The 22,723-nt window shown below is 38.9% G+C and overlaps 1 protein-coding gene across 5 annotated transcripts in view; it reads right to left on the reverse strand.

The window, feature by feature from the left end:
- samd11.S (sterile alpha motif domain containing 11 S homeolog) overlaps nucleotides 1–22,723 on the reverse strand; it is a 138,237-nt gene that overhangs the window by 72,417 nt on the left and 43,097 nt on the right. For all 5 annotated transcript variants that reach the window (XM_018227833.2, XM_018227832.2, XM_018227838.2 and 2 more), the window contains exon 4: nucleotides 14,186–14,236. In XM_018227833.2, coding sequence (XP_018083322.1) covers nucleotides 14,186–14,236 — 51 coding nt within the window. The remainder of the gene's footprint in view (nucleotides 1–14,185; nucleotides 14,237–22,723) is intronic.

Here is a 22,723-nt window from a genome sequence, read left to right on the forward strand (position 1 = left end):
GTACCCATGCCTTTCTGCTCCAAACTACTGAGTCGCAAGGCTTTCCCAAAATTGTCGGTTTTGGTGAAATATCTGAAAATTGCCTCAAAACTTCAACTTCCCAGCACCATATCACCCATGTATCATTACGTACTAAGAAAAAGCACCCTAAATATGATTGCCAGGGTTCCTCTGAACATTTTGGTGGCCATTGTTCATAAGTTTACCAAAGTATCTGGCATTTAGAGGCCCCAAAATGAAGTTAGCGCATACAAACAGTCCCGTGAGTAACTTCATCTAATGAGAAATCAACACATTGACTGCATTTTTGTGGGGTAAAAACACAGAAATATATGTTTACCCCCCAAAACCCATATATTTTTGGAAAGTACACATTCTACAGAATCTAAAATGGGTACCCATGCCTTTCTGCTCCAAACTACTGAGTCGCAAGGCCTTCCCACAATTGTCGGTTTTGGTGAAATATCTGAAAATTGCCTCAAAGCTTCAACTTCTCAGCACCATATCACCCATGTATCATTACGTACTAAGAAAAAGCACCCTAAATATGATTGCCAGGGTTCCTCTGAACATTTTGGTGGCCATTGTTCATAAGTTTACCAAAGTATCTGGCATTTAGAGGCCCCAAAATGAAGTTAGCGCATACAAACAGTCCCGTGGGTAACTTCAGCTAATGAAAAATCAACACATTGACTGCATTTTTGTGGGGTAAAAACACAGAAATATATGTTTACCCCCCAAAACCCATATATTTTTGGAAAGTTCACATTCTACAGAATCTAAAATGGGTACCCATGCCTTTCTGTTCCAAACTACTGAGTCGCAAGGCTTTCCCACAATTGTCGGTTTTGGTGAAATATCTGAAAATTGCCTCAAAGCTTCAACTTCTCAGCACCATATCACCCATGTATCGTTACGCACCAAGAAAAAACACCCTAAATATGATTGCCAGGGTTCCTCCAAACAGTTTGGTGGCCATTGTTCATAGGTTTACCAAAGTATCTGGCAGTTAGAGGCCTCAAAATGAAGTTAGCGCATACAAATAGTCCTGTGGGTAACTTCATCTAATGAAAAATCAACACATTGACTGCATTTTTGTGGGGTAAAAACACAGAAATATATGTTTACCCCCCAAACCCATATATTTTTGGAAAGTAAACATTCTACCGAATCTAAAATGGGTACCCATGCCTTTCTGCTCCAAACTACTGAGTCGCAAGGCTTTCCCACAATTGTCGGTTTTGGTGAAATATCTGAAAATTTCCTCAAAGCTTCAACTTCTCAGCACCATATCACCCATGTATCGTTACGCACCAAAAAAAAACACCCTAAATATGATTGCCAGGGGTCCTCCAAACAGTTTGGTGCCCACTGTGCATAGGTTTACCAAAGTATATGGCAGTTAGAGGCCCCAAAATGAAGTTAGCGCATACAAATAGTCCTGTGGGTAACTTCAGCTAATGAAAAATCAACACATTGACTGCATTTTTGTGGGGTAAAAACACAGAAATATATGTTTACCCCCCAAACCCATATATTTTTGGAAAGTACACATTCTACCGAATCTAAAATGGGTACCCATGCCTTTCTGCTCCAAACTACTGAGTCGCAAGGCTTTCCCACAATTGTCGGTTTTGGTGAAATATCTGAAAATTGCCTCAAAGCTTCAACTTCTCAGCACCATATCACCCATGTATCGTTACGCACCAAAAAAAAAACACCCTAAATATGATTGCCAGGGGTCCTCCAAACAGTTTGGTGCCCACTGTGCATAGGTTTACCAAAGTATATGGCAGTTAGAGGCCCCAAAATGAAGTTAGCGCATACAAATAGTCCTGTGGGTAACTTCAGCTAATGAAAAATCAACACATTGACTGCATTTTTGTGGGGTAAAAACACAGAAATATATGTTTACCCCCCAAACCCATATATTTTTGGAAAGTACACATTCTACCGAATCTAAAATGGGTACCCATGCCTTTCTGCTCCAAACTACTGAGTCGCAAGGCTTTCCCACAATTGTCGGTTTTGGTGAAATATCTGAAAATTGCCTCAAAGCTTCAACTTCTCAGCACCATATCACCCATGTATCGTTACGCACCAAAAAAAAACACCCTAAATATGATTGCCAGGGGTCCTCCAAACAGTTTGGTGCCCACTGTGCATAGGTTTACCAAAGTATATGGCAGTTAGAGGCCCCAAAATGAAGTTAGCGCATACAAATAGTCCTGTGGGTAACTTCAGCTAATGAAAAATCAACACATTGACTGCATTTTTGTGGGGTAAAAACACAGAAATATATGTTTACCCCCCAAACCCATATATTTTTGGAAAGTACACATTCTACCGAATCTAAAATGGGTACCCATGCCTTTCTGCTCCAAACTACTGAGTCGCAAGGCTTTCCCACAATTGTCGGTTTTGGTGAAATATCTGAAAATTGCCTCAAAGCTTCAACTTCTCAGCACCATATCACCCACGTATCGTTACGCACCAAAAAAAAACACCCTAAATATGATTGCCAGGGGTCTTCCAAACAGTTTGGTGCCCACTGTGCATAGGTTTACCAAAGTATATGGCAGTTAGAGGCCCCAAAATGAAGTTAGCGCATACAAATAGTCCTGTGGGTAACTTCAGCTAATGAAAAATCAACACATTGACTGCATTTTTGTGGGGTAAAAACACAGAAATATATGTTTACCCCCCAAACCCATATATTTTTGGAAAGTACACATTATACAGAATCTAAAATGGGTACCCATGCCTTTCTGCCCCAAACTACTGAGTCGCAAGGCTTTGCCAAATTTGGCGGTTTTGGTAAAATATTTTGAAAATTGCCTCAAAGCTTCAACTTTCCAGCATCGTATTGTCCATGTATCATTACCAGCATAAAGCATCCTAAATATAAACATAGGGGTCTACTAAACAGTTTGATGCCCAATGTGCATAGATATACCAAACTATGTGGGGCACAGAGACCCCCAAATGACAATATGTATAGACATTTTCACGGCTGACGCGCTGGCTGCTGCAATATAACCACCCGGTGTGTGTATTATGCGACATTAGACCACCTAACAGTACAGAGACCCCAGAAAACCATATATTTTCAGAAAGTACACATTCTGACGAATCCAATATGGGTAAATATGTGTTCCTACTGCAAACTGTCAAACTGCAAAGCAATGCTGAACGTAACGGTTTTTATCAAATTTCTGAAAATCGTCACAAAGCTTGAATTTTACCCCATTATATGCCCCACATTTCGTAACTTATCAGCATAAAACATCCTGAATATGAACGCCAGGGGTCTACTGAACACTTTGATGCCCAATATGCATAGATATACCAAACTATGTGGCGCACAGAGACCCCCAAATGACAATAGTGTATATACATTTTCACGGCTGACGCACGCTGGCTGCTGCAATATAAGCACCCGGTGTGTGTAATATGCGACATTAGACCCCCCTAACAGTACAGAGACCCCAGAAAACCATATATTTTCAGAAAGTACACATTCTGACGAATCCAAAATGGGTAAATATGTGTTCCTACTGCAAACTGTCAAACTGCAAAGCAATGCTGAACGTAACAGTTTTTATCAAATTTCTGAAAATCGTCACAAAGCTTGAAATTTATCCCATTATATGCCCCACATTTCGTAACTTATCAGCATAAAACATCCTAAATATGAGCGCCAGGGGTCTACTGAACACTTTGATGCCCAAAATGCATAGATATACCAAACTATGTGGCGCACAGAGACCCACAAATGACAATATGTATAGACATTTTCACGGCTGACACGCTGGCTGCAGCAATATAACCACCCGGTGTGTGTGTATTATGCGACATTAGACCACCTAACAGTACAGAGACCCCAGAAAACCATATATTTTCAGAAAGTACACATTCTGACGAATCCAATATGGGTAAATAAGTGTTTCTACTGCAAACTGCCAAACTGCAAAGCAATGCTGAACATAACGGTTTTTATCAAATTTCTGAAAATCGTCACAAAGCTTGAATTTTACCCCATTATATGCCCCACATTTCGTAACTTATCAGCATAAACATCCTGAATATGAACGCCAGGGGTCTACTGAACACTTTGATGCCCAATATGCATAGATATACCAAACTATGTGGCGCACAGAGACCCCCAAATGACAATAGTGTATACATTTTCACGGCTGACGCGCGCTGGCTGCTGCAATATAAGCACCCGGTGTGTCTAATATGCGACATTAGACCCTCCTAACAGTACAGAGACCCCAGAAAACCATATATTTTCGGAAAGTACACATTCTGACGAATCCAATATGGGTAAATATGTGTTCCTACTGCATACTGTCAAACTGCAAAGCAATGCTGAACGTAACGGTTTTTATCAAATTTCTGAAAATCGTCACAAAGCTTGAATTTTACCCCATTATATGCCCCACATTTCGTAACTTATCAGCATAAAACATCCTGAATATGAACGCCAGGGGTCTACTAAACACTTTGATGCCCAATATGCATAGATATACCAAACTATGTGGCGCACAGAGACCCCCAAATGACAATAGTGTATACATTTTCACGGCTGATGCGCGCTGGCTGCTGCAATACAAGCACCTGGTGTGTGTAATATGCGACATTAGACCCCCCTAACAGTACAGAGACCCCAGAAAACCATATATTTTCAGAAAGTACACATTTTGACGAATCCAATATGGGTAAATATGTGTTCCTACTGCAAACTGTCAAACTGCAAAGCAATGCTGAACGTAACGGTTTTTATCAAATTTCTGAACATCGTCACAAAGCTTGAATTTTACCCCATTATATGCCCCACATTTCGTAACTTATCAGCATAAAACATCCTAAATATGAGCGCATGGGGTCTACTGAACACTTTGATGCCCAATATGCATAGATATACCAAACTATGTGGCGCACAGAGACCCCCAAATGACAATATGTATAGACATTTTCACGGCTGACGCGCTGGCTGCTGCAATATAACCACCCAGTGTGTGTATTATGCGACATTAGACCACCTAACAGCACAGAGACCCCAGAAAACCATATATTTTCAGAAAGTACACATTTTGACGAATCCAATATGGGTAAATAAGTGTTTCTACTGCAAACTGCCAAACTGCAAAGCAATGCTGAACATAACGGTTTTTATCAAATTTCTGAAAATCGTCACAAAGCTTGAATTCTACCCCATTATATGCCCCACATTTCGTAGCTTATCAGCATAAAACATCCTAAATATGAGCGCCAGGGGTCTACTGAACACTTTGATGCCCAATATGCATAGATATACCAAACTATGTTGCGCACAGAGACCCCCAAATGACAATATGTATAGACATTTTCACAGCTGACGCGCTGGCTGCTGCAATATAAGCACCTGGTGTGTGTATTATGCGACATTAGACCCCCCTAACAGTACAGAGACCCCAGAAAACCATATATTTTCAGAAAGTACACATTCTGACGAATCCAAAATGGGTAAATAAGTGTTTCTACAGCAAACTGCCAAACTGCAAAGCAATGCTGAACATAACGGTTTTTATCAAATTTCTGAAAATCGTCACAAAGCTTGAATTTTACCCCATTATGTGCCCCACATTTCGTAACGTATCAGCATAAAACATCCTAAATATGAATGACAGGGGTCTACTGAACACTTTGATGCCCAATATGCATAGATATACCAAACTATGTGGCGCACAGAGACCCCCAAATGGATATATAGTAGATAAAATTTACATAGGCAAAACAAAATAACACAGAACAGTGTGAAATGCAAATAAATCACCAAAAACTAATAAACCACAAAAATCAATGCTTTTTTTTTTCACACTAGTGTAATCGGCCACCAGAATTACCGTTTGAATATTTTAGCTGGGCCAAATCGATTATACGGGCAGAAACAAGTGAACAACACAAATGCAGAGCTGAAAATGCAATAAAATGGCTAAAAATTCAATAAAATGGCTAAAAATGCACCAAAATACCCAAAATTGCAATATAACCACCAAAATAACATACAAAAGCTATTGCACAGTACGGTTAGCGAATACGCTATTCGGAACGGCAATAAAACATTTTTTTAGCCCAAAAAGAGACGATGCGATAAGAAAAAAAAAAAAAAAAGCCACAAAGCCATATATGTACATATGCGTGTGCACAACGGGTAAATTGCATGTTATTTGCGCATGTGCGCGTGTGCAAGTGTACATGGGTGCTGTGAGTGTGTGTGACCCCCCCAATCCCCAAAAATCTATGTGTGAGTGTGTGTAAGTGTGAATGTAAGTGTATATTACTGTAATAAGTGTGTGTTGGTGTGTTTGTGTGTTTTTGTGTGTGTAAATGTTACACTTACCTGGGGTAGATGCTGCAGATCGATCAGAAAGGGTCCCACGCAGCAGATCTCCAGCTCCAACGATCATCAGCCATGTGGGGGCGGAGCTGGGCGGAAGTGCGGCGCAGGCAGCAGCAGGACGCATAGGAAACGCGTCCCTGCTGCTGCTTTGGGGCCCCTGGGCGATCGCGCCCCAGGGGCCACACGATCCCCTGCTCTGCTCGTTGTCTAGGGGCAGGGGATCGTGAAGGAGCGGAGCGAGCGGCTCTAACAGCCGCTCCTCCGCTCGCAAACCCGGAAGTGCTGCAGAACGTAGAATCTACGATCTGTGGCACTTTGGTCCTTTGATCCACAGAACGTAGATTCTACGTTCTGTGGCACTTAAAGGGTTAATATGTTGTCTTTGACCTACAAATGTCATGGGTTTAAAATGATCTCGTTTTAAGGGCCTCAACATCAAGAGCAGTATGCAAGGGTAACAAAGTACTGTCAGTTCATTACAGGGCTTTTTTGCAATGGAACATGCTGCCTCTTGTGCCTCATTTGGGTCAGAGAATGTACAACCTTAAACCAATAAATGTGAGGTACAAATTCATAGTTTATATTTCAAATAAACTTTAAAGTGGACCCGTCACCGAAAAAAATTATTCAAAATCGTATTTTATCACATTAGTCAAGCAAAATGAACTTTAATTACACTATATAAATTATTTGAATCTTGTTTCGTTCAGTCTGGGAATTCATAATTATAACAAGCAGGCAGGAGCCATTTTGTGGACACTGTTATTAAGACAAGTCTTGTATCATCTCAGAATCTTGTTTGTGCACCAGAATGGGGGACCTGATGTCCATCCCCATGCCCTGGCTACACAATTAAATGGTGAAGAGAACTGGGGGAATGTGGGGAGAGCAGTGACATCTAGGAAGTGCTGAATGGAAAGTGAAAGTAATTGTCTGCCCCGCCTCTATGCATAGGCATAGAGTCAGGGCAGACAATATTTGATTGACAGCTAAGATTTTTAAATGAGTTTACAACAGCTATGAATGCTTTAATAAAAAATAGAAATTGGATTTCATGTTTAATTTGAAAAGGACTTTTATTATACAGATTTTTGTGTCTGGGTGACGGGTCCACTTTAAGCAGTGTTAAATTTTGGCAAGGGATTTTTCCTTGGACCTCATTCTCCGAAATATGGGCACCACCCAAATTGGCACAAGGCACTGGTAGAGAGAAGTGCACGCAAGCATACAAATGAACCATGAATATGACATTTAAATGGTGGTCCAGTTTTCGCCTAACGTAAGTAAATTAGCCCAAATATGCTCTTTTAATCCAAACAGTAAATTCATAGGCAAGCTGCCAGTTTTCAGCTTGTTATGTTTGCTCTATGATATTATATTAAACAGGGGACACACACATCAAACTCTTTACGCAGGAGTTTTTATTTCCACTACAAGTAGGCAAAACACAATGGGAAGCATTGTTTGTTATTACTCCTCCCAAGACCACAATCTGCAACAAGCTGTTTAACCAACTTTTCCTAATTAAAATTGGTCTAAAATATATCTCAGACGAATAGAGAAACCAGGTGATAAGCACTAAGCAGCTATTTGGGACCACTGTTATTGGAATGGTCGGATTGTGTAAACGACAGAGGAATGTTCCAAGTGTAGGAAGACTCTGCTAGAGTTGGTTGCTCTTGATTTCAACTTTAAAGATGGCTCTTAAATAACACCAAATCTATTAGTTATATTTAGAAAAACAACCAGCTTATTTATTAAAAACAAAAAGTTACCAATTAACCATGTGTCCAATATGTATGTCATTCTGCGTTATATTTTGGTTGACAGATCTGTGGCTAGGGCAGGGGTCCCCAACCTTTTTCACTAGTGAGCAACATTCAGATGTAAAAAGATTTGGAGAGCAACACAAGCATGAAAAATTCCCTTGGGGTGCCAAACATGGGCTGTGATTGGCTATTTGACTGGCAGCCTATAGGAGGCTCAACTTGGCACTATACTTTATGCAATTAAAACTCGCCTCCAAGCTTGGAATTAAAAAATAAGCTCCTGTTTTGAAGACACTGAGAGCAACATCCAATGGGTTAGAGAGCAACATGTTGCTCACAAGCTACTGGTTGGGGATCACTGGGCTAGGGCATAGAGCTAGTGTTGAGTACACAGACAGTATACCTCTAAGATGGTTGGGGGTGTGGTCAGGTGAATCAGGGGAGTGGCTTTTTCCCAGTTTTCCATTTTTAAATGTTGACAGAATTGCCCCATTCTTGCTTGTCAGTCTCCACTTATAGGCCAACAATACAGAGGCCAGGTTTGGGCACCTCTCAGCTGATCTTATGCTAAACTTGATGGTTGGTTTCTATCAATACTCGTGTCCTCAGCCCTCTCACTGCAATGTCAAGAATTTACCACACAGCAGCACTCTGTCCAGCAGTTAAGAGGTCAATTGGCATTCCTTTCTGTCACCCTCAGCATAATCCAGTTTGAATTATTCATGGATATTTCCGAGAGCTGATGGACGTGGAAGGAATAGCGTTTTAAAGGAAACAAGACAGGAGGGTACCCTCTTGCTGACCTGAGGAAGGAGGAGGGAATGACGGGAGACAGAGACGAGGAGGAGGTCACAGTAGGAGGCAGAAAAAGCAATTAGCATACTTGTAATCAAGGTGATTTGGAATCAATTAAACAAATGCCTTAAGCGGCCTTAAACTGTTCAAGAAACACTGACCCTGCCAATCCCATTAGAGGAGCAGTAGCCTGCAGAAATATGCCATCCATGCAGTCCTTGGGGTGATTAACTCTCTCTCTCTCTCTCTCTGTATTACAGACCAACAAATGAGGAAACACTATGGGGAATTTAAACCTTTTGCCTGCAAAAGGGGTTTAGAGTATTGCTAAAAAAGTAGATATAGTCTTTGCATGCACATGGGTTTTCTTTATACAGTATATTCTTTTATTATCATTTTATAGTTGTTGAGATGGTTTATTCAGGTCGTGCACAGCTACTTGTATTATATATATGCAATTTAACTTAGAACATTGTCTTTTGCTAAAAATTCCATGTCTCAGCACAAAGCTCTGCTGCTGCTTCTGTACATAAAAGACTCTAAAGCTGGCCATAGGCGCATACGAATCTAAGGTTCTATGCAGGTATGGAATCTATTATCCGCAGGGGCGATCCTGGCCCCTCCGCCGCCTGAGGCAGCAGTTGCTGCTGCCCCCCCCTCCCCCAGAAATTTGCGCTTAAAGTACCAGGTGAAGCATTTTTGCTGCCCCTGGTACCTAGTGGAGCGCTGCCGCCTGAGGCGACAGCCTCAACTCACTTCATTGACGAAGCACCCCTGATTATCCAGAAACCTACAGAATTTTATCCAAATAATCCAAGTTTTTAAAAATGATTTCCTTTTTCTCTCTAATAATAAAACAGTACTTTGTACTTATTCCCAATTAATATATAATAAATCCTTATTGAAAGCAGAGCCAACCTATTGGGTTTATTTCATGTTTACATGATTTTCTTGTATACTAAGGTATGAAATTCCAAATTAAAGGGTTGATTCATTTTTAAAGTAGCTTTTATTATGTTATAGAATGGCCAATTCTAAGCAACTTTTCATTAGGTTTTCATTATTTATGTTTTATAGTTTTATAGTTATTTGCCTTTTGCTTCTGACTCTTTGCAGCTTTCAAATGGGCATCGCTGATTCCCTTCTAAAAAACAAGGCTACAAACATATTGTTATTGTTACTTTTTATTACTGATCCTTCTATTCAGGCCCTCTCCTATTCATATTCCTGTCTCTTATTCAAACCAGCATGGTTGCTAGGGTGATTTGAACCCTAGTTACCAGATTGGTTAAGATGCAAATTGAAGAGCTGCTGAATAAAAAGCGAAATAACTCGAAAACCTTCAATAATAAAAAATGAAAACCAATCAGAATATTACTCTTTACATCATACTCAAAGTTATCACAAAGGTGAACAACCCCTTTAAGGAAAGATCAGTTATCCGGAAAACACCAGGTCCTAAGCATTCTGTATAACACATTCCATACCTGTATAAGTGTTCTTTGCCCTATCTATATGCCAGAGAGGCTAAAAGGCTTTATGGTGCAGCCAATATTTCACAATTACTAGTAGTTGCTGGTTGTTCTTTGGAACCTTAATAAATATTTAAGTGAATGCATCCACCTATTATTAGGAATTGTGTTACTGGACATGACATTGCACCATTTAGCGTTCTAATGGAAGAATGTCTTGCTCTTGAAGCTAGAGTACATTACAGACATTTTCATAGAATGCACAGGATACAAAGGGCAACAGGTTCTTCTAAACTGCCACAACGACCACACAGTAATCATCTGTATGTAGAATGGGAGCTCACGGACATAAATCTGTGAATGCTCTAATGTGCTCTTAAATGACCACAGTTTGAAAGTGTCATCAAAATAATAATTTGGGTGTCATTTAAGTGGGAAATAATTATATATATATATTCAAAGCAAATATCAGTAAAAAACACAAAGATTGATCACTAATATTTTCATGGTACAAATATACATCCTCTGTTGCAGGATTCTGGTTAGCACTTGCTTTGTTCTGAAGATCTGACCGACCACAAAACGATTACTGATATTCCAATAAGAGATTTAAGTTTAAAAGACACATCCCCCAACATAAAATATGAGTGCAGGAGACATATAAATAAAGAGTAAAAGCCCTCTCAGCCTCTCTCCATCCTTTAACGAGCTCCCAGCAGCTGCTGGGATTATACTGAGCCGCACAGATCAATAAGGAAACCAATCACCCTAACCCTGCAGCCTCCCACCTCCGAAAATAAAATCCGATAAGTGACACTGGGGGAGCGGTAGCTCCGACGGCTCGGGGAGGAAGTGAGAGGCTGATTATCCCCAAGAGCGTGTGCAAGGAGCTGAAAATCCCTGCAAGCATGTTCTTCACTGACCTTTATCCTTGTGTGCCACTATACAATTGCCCTGCTTTATTCTTTATTCTTACTTTATGTGTATGAACATATATATATATATTTATATATGTATATATTTATATATATATTGTATATATATGTATATATATATATATATATATATATATATATATATATATATATATATATATATATATATATTCAAGGAACCAGCACTCTCATGTAAAACTTCAATTATTTATTGTGTTGTACCAATGTCCAACGTTTCGGTCCTTGTTAGCCGAAACGTTGGACATTGGTACAACACAATAAACAATTGAAGCTTTACATGGGAGTGCTGGTTCCTTGAATACGTAGTGCGCTGGTTCCTTGAATAGTTATATATATTTTAAACGTGCACCCCGGCTATATATGCCAAAATAATAGTTGCCTTGGAGTGCGGCTACTCACTGCACTGTGATATATATATATATATATATACATACATATTCACCACTAGTGTTTGACTCTTTCACTAATTTATAGATGTCCTTGTCTGTTATCAATTCTCTTCGTTCAGAATCTAACTTTTCTAGTAAGCAAATATCCATTAACATTAAAATATCTCTTTTTTCCGATCTTCTTGCATCTGAATGAAAACTTGCTTTGTGTATATGTATTTTCTTGGATGAGAATAACTCATACTTGGCCTGCAAGATGCTGGGAATACTGCAGGGACCCCTGGTGCGAGTGTGGATAGAAGCACGCTTCTTCTGTAGTTAAGCAAACTTATTGTACCATATAAGTGACACCTTTTGCTTCCATGCTCATTAGACATTTTACAGTAATTATGTAAATGCATACAGAATAATATACTATAAATGACCTTTAATAAATGCCAAATAAAGCTCCCGACATGCCTTATTTTAATATAACTCATGGACCAGCGAGGCACCACATTGAGCCGCATAGGGGATGTGGTGTGTCTGTCTAAAGTGGTCCATTATGGGTGAGGTCTGGTCACAACAGCTTTTGTCTCATCTATCTTTAGCAAGTAAAATGCACAATCATAGCACTCTACATGTATAGCAAGCTCTGCTGCTCTCAGCCAACCATCGCCTCTGTGCGGGGTTACAACTAAAAGGTGACAACCCCGTAAGAAGATGCTTTAAGACATAGATATCTGAGTCAGCATGGGCTGAAGGGATCTGTTTCATGGTTATGACAGCTGTGAGAGGGAGGCAGCAAGCTGTTAATAGTCCCCTTATACAGTCAGTAAAATCTTGATAAGCTGTTGCCTTACTGCTGTGCTAGCCGGGGCAGAATGACCCCCTGAGCAGTTAAGAAGAGGGAATTAGGGTCAGATATTTTTGGAAAGGAAGGAATAACTCTAAAGGCAAATATACCACATTAATGGCTGCATTTTGATAAGAGGCCCTTATCATCCTAACTGCACTGCTTTTTAAAATAGCAACTGAAACGTCCTCTAAAACAGTGCTTTATACACTTCTTAGTTTCCGGTCCTGCTGCAATCCTGCCTGTAAACCTTGATCACAAATAACATGTCTGTCCAGTGCAAAAATACTTATGCTTTTGTTATAACAAATATGGTATTCTTATGGTTGCCAAGATTATACAAGTAATCTGCACACATGACTCTTTCTCTTGTATAATTTTGCCTTTAAATCAAGGGTGTCCAAAAGGTAGATCATGAGCTACCAGTAGACCTTTAGCTGGTGATCAGTAGATCTCAAGACACTGTCAACAAACAGCTTGTCTAAATCACCCTCCTGTTCCATGCTTTTCATTCAGATATTTATGTTAAGGTTACACAAGCAACAGTTGTTTGTTAAATATAGCAATAAACATTTTCTCATAAATCAATATTTAAGTAATATTTTCCATGGAACAGAATGCTAACAATGCTTTTATGGATGTAGATCATAATGGGACATCACTAAAAGTAGACACACATTAGTAAAGTATGGGTACTCCTGCTTTCAATTAATAGTATGGTACTAGCAATATTTTGATGAAATAGTTGTTTTATTGAGCTTTCAAAGTTTAGAGGAACTGTTTTTTTGATAAGTCTATATTGAGCATTTCATGTTCCAACCAGATTTACTTGCATTCAAGGTTTATTGTCATTCGTCTTGTATATTTCTATCCTCATGTTTTACTGGTCTGCAAACAACCTACTAAACTTGGAAAAAAGAAATGTGAGATAAAAGTACAAGTGTCTAGTAGAAGTGAACCCTCAGACACAAGGTTGGGACACATCAACTATGTAAAGGGAAAGTACACACCCATTTTCAACAGGACTTGTGCTGAATATAGAATTTTTTTAAATTAAAAAAAATATCTTTGGTTTCTTTCATCCCTGGAACTAAACAAGAATATGAAGCCAGTTTCACTTAAAAGCACCTAATAATAAGTTGCTCAAAGGCTGCAGCTTAGGTAAGGGAGAGGCTTGTTTGTTTATAGGTAGATAGGGAGCTCTGAACAAATTCAAAAAGGAATGGGGAGGTGAGTTCACTAAACATAAACCAACTTTCAAATAAGTGCTTTATAATGGCATTATATGTATTTTTTTTAATTAAAACAATAGACACTGTAATTTAAACCAAACTTCTCTTAAATTTGGTAATTTTTATAAAAGGTGCTTTTAGATGTATACTGTCCCTTTAAATAAAGACAAGTAAAGACATGCAACACAGTAGAATATAGGTGTTAGGTAATCTTCAATCACCTCCCTGGGAATAACATAATAGATAAAGCAGCACCGGGATTTTCATCTATGACAAATGACAAAGACTGACATGAACTGCAAGTGAAGCCATAATCCTAACATGGGAAAAAGAATAAAAAGCCTGATACCTGCAAGAGTTGTCTTGAAAGGAGATGTTTAAGTCCCAGTGCGCCCGTATCCTGTAGATAAATAAACAGATCAATCAATGTATATTCACCAAGTAGGATACTAAGTACAAGCTTAACTCAGAAGGCCAAGATATTATTATATTAATGGACAGAGGGTTTTCTGGCAACAGTAAGAGGTTAATAGTTGGCAATCCAATGTCCAATTTATCAACAGCTAAATGTGTCACATTTTGTAGAAAATAATACTGCTTTATATCTTTAGATTTCTTTCCAATTAATAACATTGACATAGCACAGCATTTTTACCAACCATGCTAATAAAATACCATAATGTAAAGACAACTTTACCAGATAGAAACATTTATTACTGTCACTCCTAGGGATTCACCGAATCCAGGATTCGGTTCGGGATTAGGCCAGGATTCGGCCTTTTTTAGCAGGATTCGGCCCAATCCTTCTGCCCGGGCGAATACTAATTTGCATATGCAAATTAGGTGCGGGGAGGGAAATTGTGTGACTTTTTGTCACAAAACAAGGAAGTAAAATATGTTTTCCCTTCCCAGGGATTTAATTTGGTATTCGTCTGAATCTTTTGCAAAGGATTCAGGGGTTCGGCCGAATCCAAAATAGTGGATTTGGTGCATCCCTAGTCACTCCCTACAACAAAACAATATCCCCACTAAAATCGAAGTAGAAAAGTGTAATTCCAACCACCTTGTCCATCTGACTCAGCCTTGGCATTTCTTACTTCCTCTATTACTGATTGCGCCTGGCCTACAAGACCAGATATGAGGGAAGATGAATGTCCACTTATTGAGGCTAGGGTTAGGAACATACCTACATTTGTATTGTGAAAGGATCCCAACACAGTATGTTAGCAAGTCCCTTAGCTTGCTCTAAAGGCCGTGAATTATCAACCTGTGCTTTTGAGCTATTAGCAAACGCTGCAGAAATGATGGTGTTCCTACAGTAAATCACTTGGAATTAATATCCATTAGCAAATAGAGGGACTGATTCAACCCCCCCCCAGTCTGTAAAACCTCTTTAAGCACTTCATATTATTAACACGTTAACAGTTTTTTTTGGGGGGGGGGGTTCCCTTCATGTGAGATTAACAGTAACACTAGTCCAGGTGGGCTGAGAGAATAATATCCCCCCGAGGAAAGATGAGGTAAGATGTGATGAGAATAAAATTGCATTGCAGCAGGCACCGTCACTTTCCATCTATCAATTTCCTCACACTGGAGAGCTGTGTGAAGCTGGGGATCTGCCGGGCTATATATAGAGCTACTCGCTTGTACATTTTGTACTTGCCCTTTTTCTGGGAGAAATGCAACTGCCGCTTTATGTGCACGAAGCAAGACAACCTTGTAAACAGAACTCTGATCGGGCTAATGGGTTTTATGCTGCTGAGTGATACATTTACATACAAGGCTTCAGTTTCCGGCCCTTGCAATAACTCCCAGGGAGATGCAAGAACCACATTCAACTTCTTAGGCTCTGAATCCCATTTGATCAGAGCTGTTGCCATCTGCTCCCCTCTCTGAGCTCTTGTTAGAACTCAGGAGAAAGGGAATTCTTCCGCTGTGAGCACCAGAATACACCAGAAACCAGGGAATATTTTACATTTCAGCTAAGAGACAGGCAGAAAATAAATAGAAAATCATCCAAAATTACAAAGAAAAAAGACCAACTGCAAGTTTTCTCAGAATCTCGGCAACATTAAGCAGACCATAATACTGTTTTGGGGCCCAGTGATATAATATATGTTTTTAAAGGTATGCCTTTAAAGATCTGTTTTTCTTGGGAATTGAGAGGCTATAAAAGTTGTGGGGCCAAGTAAATTTGCTCCTGTGCTTAATACAAGTCTCCCAGGCCATTCTTGGTCATTAGCTCAATGTGGTATAGGGTGTTAAACCAAGTTCATTGGTTCTTCTCTAAGCTCACTTCTTTTGGCGGTAAAACAGTTAAATAAGGAGTTCCCATTAGGGATGCCTAGAGGCTGTACTTCCTACCTTTCATTTGCTGAAAATTCCAGGAAAGATCAACAAGCACAGAAGCGTGTATCACGCACCAGGGTTCCAACCTCACAGGCTTGTGCATGGAAATAGCAGACATGTGTAGCAAGGGTCACTTACAAGAACTAGCAGCATGCTCACATTATCTTTGTGATTTAATGGCATTGTGCATCTAAATGTGCAAATACTTGGATCAAGAAGGTGGCTGCCAACAGGAAAAGGAAGGGCGAAAAGGCAGTCTGCAGATAAACCTCTTTGCCATGATTCTGCTAATTCACTGGTAGGGCAGCTCTTACTCTCCCTGCAATCCTCTACCTGTTGTAAGTTGCTAAGCAAATCCAAAGTTTCAGAGACACAGGTAAAGAACTCTATGGGACAAGAAGTACACATACAAAGCCAGACTTAGAAAAGTTCCATATTTCATACACTGCAAGGGGCATCAACATGTGTGTGTGTGTTGTTGATTGTTTATATACAGTATATATATATATATGCTGGTGCACACAAAAATCCAAAACATAGTCACAGCCTGGGTGCTGGTTAAACCTATAATACAGAACTTCAAGAAAGAACTGCACTCTCAGGACTTAGTTCCGTGCAAAAAATGAATAAACTAAATTTTTTTTGCACGGAACTAAGTCCTGAGAGTGCGGTTCTTTCTTGAAGTTATATATATATATATATATAGTCAAATACAAGAGTCCTCTGCACTGGACTCTTGTATTTGACTATATGTATTTTGTGGTCACACCCTCATTGCACCCCCGCCTAATGGTTTTAAAAAATAGTGGTGAGCACAACTTTCCCTTGTTTGTTTTATATATATATATATATATATATATATATATATATATATATATATATATATATATATATATATATATATATATATATATATATATATATATATGTAAATTATATCCTTATACTTATAAATGGTGAGTTCTGATGTCATGTCTGTCACATGACTCACTGAAATTTGTCTATTATAATAAATAAAGTACCCTCACTTGCAAAATATGAGGATATTAGAAGTTACCTCGGAGTTCCATGACCTGTATAAAAACACTTGGCCTTCGGCCTCGTGTTTTTATATTGTCATGAAACTCCTCGGTAACTTATAATATCCTTATAATTTACAAGAGGGGGTACTTGATTCACTATATATATATATATATATATATATATATATATATATATATATATATATATATATATATATATATATATATATATATATACAGTATGTCTAAACTGGGATCTGTAACCTTGTGCTAAATAAGCAACCCCCCTCTACAGCTGGATATTTCTGTTAAATAATGGTTAAAGTTGTTTTCAATATTTTTTTAATTGTTGCTATCCATTTGACAACTCCCAGGACTCTTTCAGGATATGCAAACAGAACAGAAAACACTACATGTTCTTATAAGTCTTATGTGTAAGAGAGAAGCTTAAAGGCATTGTTCAGTATAAAAATAAAAACTGGGTAAATCGATAGGCTGTGCAAAATAAAAAATGTTTCTAATATAGTTAGTTAGCTAAAAAAGTAATCTATGAAGACTGGAGTGACTGGATGTCTAACATAATAGTCAGAACACTACTTCCTGCAGTGACCAATCAGTGCTTGAGAGGGGGCATATAGGTTATAATTGTTTGCTTTTGAATCTGAGCTGCATGCTAAGGATCAATTGCAAACTCGCTGAAAAGTTATGTCCCATGTGACCCCCTTCAAGTCGCTGACTAACTCAGAGTTAGAGAGCTGAAAAGCAGGAAGTTGTATTCTATTCTGTTATGTTACACATCCAGTCACTCCAGCCTTTATACATTTCGTTTTTGGATAACTAACTATATTAGAAACATTTTTTATTTTGCACAGCCTATGTATTTACCCAGTTTTTATTTTTACACTGAACTGTTCCTTTAACAGCCATGCCAGCTATGCCTAAAATACACAGCTCTCGGTCACCTGTTTTTTGTAGTGCACCACGACACACATCAAAGTTGTACATTTACATGCCTTTCCTTTTGCATTTACACACAGGAAAGGCTTGTGCTTTCTCATTGTACAGACAGTAACCATTTCCTGACCAATAACCCCCAGGGCCTGGCAGCTTTTCCTGAGAAATGGCAACCATCCTGCGGATCTCTATCTGCTGCAGGAAACTGAGGTTTTCACGTGAAATGACACCAAGACATTTTGCAAGAGAGTCCTTTTTGTCACAACATTTCCAATTTTTTTTTTTTAGCTCTGGGGTTTATAATGCTCAGGGAAATGAATAAAAGAGGTTTATGTTTAAAAATGCTGTAAAAGAGAGGATTTAGTGCAGTGTAGTTACAGGCTTAGGCTGGCAGCTGGACTTTTATACAAGCATTGCAACCTTCGTGGCGGGGAATTATTCTCTTGGCTGTGGTAGAAGCTAAATTATTTGAAGCCCCAAATGGGGGTCAACTTTACAATGATAGCAGATCAGTTAATGGCATCCCTACATTACAAGAGGTTTCACAGCAACTGAGAACCTTACACCTAACCAATTAAACCTTTATAAAAAGAGCTTTTTTTCAGGATTACTGATCATCTGATTTCCTTTTCAGTGACAGAGGCATAGACGTCAGTTTTTTGCTTCACTCATTGGGGCAAATTTGCATACCTCCAAAATTGCACCAGCAATGGCTTCACTGACATCGTAACACTTTGCCAGGACAACACTAATTCACAAAAATTTACATCCAGGCTTCTGAACGCTTGCGAGGTTGCGCTAGCGATAATACGATAAGCAGTTCGAAGTTACGCTAGCGATGCCTAATTAGCATTTGGCGTGAAGTTAAAGTACAGTGGACATATATGTTGCAGTAACTACACTACACAAGCCCAGGGAACCTTAATAAAATAAAATAGAGGTGTTATATTGCCCTAAACATGTGCCCACTGTATAGTTTAGGTGCCATATGTTAGCAGATGTAGGGGGGATGGAGGGAACCCAAAAAAAAAATTACGATCTTTTTCAGCCTATCACCATGTAAAAAGGAAAAGACTCCAGTGTTTTTTGGGACTTAGAAAAATTGTAAACTTTTTTTTGAGGAACTCCTATCTACTTACTCTATTGCACTAATCCGCATCTTTTTTCGAAGTAGCGCTAGAGTCTATCTCCTTCGCTAGCGAATTTACGCCAGCACCCATTAGTAAATCTGCAAAGTTCTGAAATGACGTCACGCTGGTGAATTTTTGCCATCGTTAGTCACTTCGCCCTTTATTAAATTTGCCCCATTGGTTGATATGAAATTTTAAAAAAAAACTTTAGGAAAAGAAACATAGATACATAGCACATTCTCTCTTTGTGTTACCAAACTTTTTACTGAGCCCCAAATGTTAAAGAAAAATATATTCTATGTACGAGTATCAACTGTTTTTCTATAAAATAAACACATCATTGTGCAAAGTTATACTGCATGTTTTATTTATTAAAAGGGAACGGAAACATAGAGTTAAATAGTATCAATTTCTTTTTTAAGGTATAGGGCTGCTGTGTCATTTCCCGTGGCTTGCAGCACTGTCAAATAATATACAGCCCTCCAGGTACCTCTAGCATCATTCACTCTCATTTGAAATAAAGGATATTAATTCTTTATCTGAGCGAAACACTTGCGCAGTACTGCATGGTACCTGTGTGAAGGCATATAAAGTATCCTGTGTTCCCCAGGTAGCAGGACTATTTATATGCACCAAATTCTGGATAGGGAGTATGGGACAGAGCCAGAGAAATCCCAGAAGCAGGTCCGGAGTGAGATTCAAAATAGAACCTGGTATTTCTGGTACTTAGAATCCCAAACAGCCGCCTTCAACCCAGTAAATAGTGATTGTCTATGGCAACTTATAGCAGCCCTTCTGCCCATAAGGGCGGCATCAGGGAATTTTGGCCTGCTGTCATGGGAATTGTAACAGCAGCCTTATGCCATAATATTACTGAAATATTGATTTAAGCAAACATTCGTCCAGATTTTAGTTCCCCTTTGGGAGTAACTGTCTTTTACTCAGCAAGTTCAGCCATTCTACTCCTGTACTTATAATGAGTACAACTATAAAGAACCATAGTGACAATGCAGGCTGATATCAGAGACAGTGTATAGGCTGAAACCGATTACTCTCCCTGACCAATGTCAAGGATGCAGTGCAGTCTATAACTGAGGAGTCTGCACAAACCAAGTCAACAATGAACCATTTGAATTGTAGCAATAGCTGTTTATTTATGTGCACATAACTTTGCTGATGCCTCTGTCCCATGCTGTTGTCCTCTAAAGTTAGAACAGGAAAAGAGATAAAGCAAATTTTAGTATCTGGAATATGGATATGGTTTGGATGCTTAGGTTGTGCATGGTCACAGATCTTTCAAGAGTTAATCTCTATCAAAAAGCAGGGTTTTTCCAAGAACCAGAGAGCTTAATAATAATGTGCTGAAAATGTAAAAAAAAAAAAAAAAAAGTTAGGTCCATATATCTTTGGACAGAGACAACTGCAGACTTTCAACTTTAATTCAGTGGATTGAACAAAAAGATTGCATAAAAATGTGAGGAAATTAAGCCTTTTTTTAACACAATCACTTCATTTCAGGGGCTCATAAGTAATTGGACCATTGACTCAAAGGCTATTTCATGGGCAGGTGTTGGCAATTCCTTCGTTATGTCATTTTCAATTAAGCAGAAAGCCCTGGAGTTGATTTGAGGGGGGGCTTGTATGTGGAAGATTTTGCTGTGAACAAACAACATGCGGTCAAAGGAGCTCTCCATGCAGGTGAAACAAGCCATCCTTAAGCTGCAAAAACAGAAAAAAACCCATCCAAGTAATTGCTACAATATTAGGCGTGGCAAAAACTACAGTTTGGTACATCATGAGAAAGAAAGCACTGGTGAACTCAGCAACGCATAAAGACCTGGACGTCCACGGAAGACAACAGTGGTGAATGATCTCAGAATCATTTCCATTGTAAAGAGAAACCCCTTCACAACAGCCAAACAAGTGAACAACACTCTCCAGGAGGTAGGTGTATCAATATCCAAGTCTACCATAAAGAGAAGACTGCATGAAAGTAAATACAGAGGATGCACTGCAAGGTCAAGCCACTCATAAGCCTCAAGAATAGAAAGGCTTGATTGGGCTTCAGCTAAAAAACATCTAAAAAAGCCAACACAGTTCTGGAAAAACATTCTTTGGACAGATGAAACCAAGATTAACCTCTACCAGAATGATGGCAAGAAAAAAGTATGGAGAAGGCGTGGAACAGCTCATGATCCAAAGCATACCACATCATCTATAAAACATGGCAGAGGCAGTGTGATGGCTTTGTCGTGCTTGGCTGCCAGTGGCACTGGGACACTAGTGTTTATCCATCATGTGACACAGGACAGAAGCACAAGAATGAATTCTGAGGTGTTCAGAGACTCTGTCTGCTCAAATCCAGCTAAATGCAGTCAAATTGATTGGGAGGCGTTTCATAATAAAGATGGACAATGACCCAAAACATACAGCAAAAGCAACACAGGAGTTTATTAAAGCAAAGAAGTGGAATATTCTTGAATGGCCAAGTCAGTCACCTGATCTGAACCCAATTGAGCATGCGTTTCACTTGTTGAAGACTTCAGACAGAAAGGCCCACAAACAAACAGCAACTGAAAGCCGATGCAGTAAAGGCCTGGCAGAGCATTAAAAAGGAGGAAACCCAGGATCTGGTGATGTCCATGAGTTCAAGACTTCAGGCTGTCATTGCCAGCAAAGGATTTTTAACCAAGTATTAGAAATTAACATTTTATTTTCAGTTTTTTAATTTTTACAATTACTTTTGAGCCCCTGAAATGAAGTGATTGTGTTAAAAAAATGCTTTAGTTCCTCACATTTTTATGCAATCTTTTTGTTCAACCCACTAAATAAAAGCTGAAAGTCTGCAGATCAACTGCATCTGAGTTGTTTCATTTAAAATTTATTGTGGTCATGTACAAAACCAAAATTAGAAAAAAGTTGTCTCTGTCCAAAGATTTATGGACCTAACTGTATATTTATATTTATCCTTTCATAAATACGCCTTTCAAAATCCCATATAAATGAATGGAGAGTGGTGGAATTTCCCTCTAGAGGACAGTGGAGATCTCTACCTTCACTTTTTGATAAATATACCCAAAAAAGTCTTATGCAATTAGGCTATTTAATGGAAATGCATTTTTTAAGTGATTAATTCATCTTAAAATGAAACAATCTCTACTGACTTGGATATCCAAGCTATATCCAAACAGTTGTTGTTAGACTACAATTCTAAACACTCCATTCAGTTGTCACTGGGTGATAGAAATTGTACTGTGTCTACCAATGTAATATGTACCTTATTAGAACTGGCCCCTATTTGGACCAGATAAAAGTTAGATCAGTTTGCATTTGCTGAATCAGAGACACACATTTATAATTGACTTGTGCCATTTATAATGATTTTTACTCTGCCATCTTTACGTTTCTTTTCAATTTAGTAACAGGTCAAAG

The sequence above is a fragment of the Xenopus laevis genome, chromosome 7S (genome assembly GCF_017654675.1).
Source record: "Xenopus laevis strain J_2021 chromosome 7S, Xenopus_laevis_v10.1, whole genome shotgun sequence".
In the NCBI taxonomy this organism is placed as follows: Eukaryota; Metazoa; Chordata; class Amphibia; order Anura; family Pipidae; genus Xenopus; species Xenopus laevis.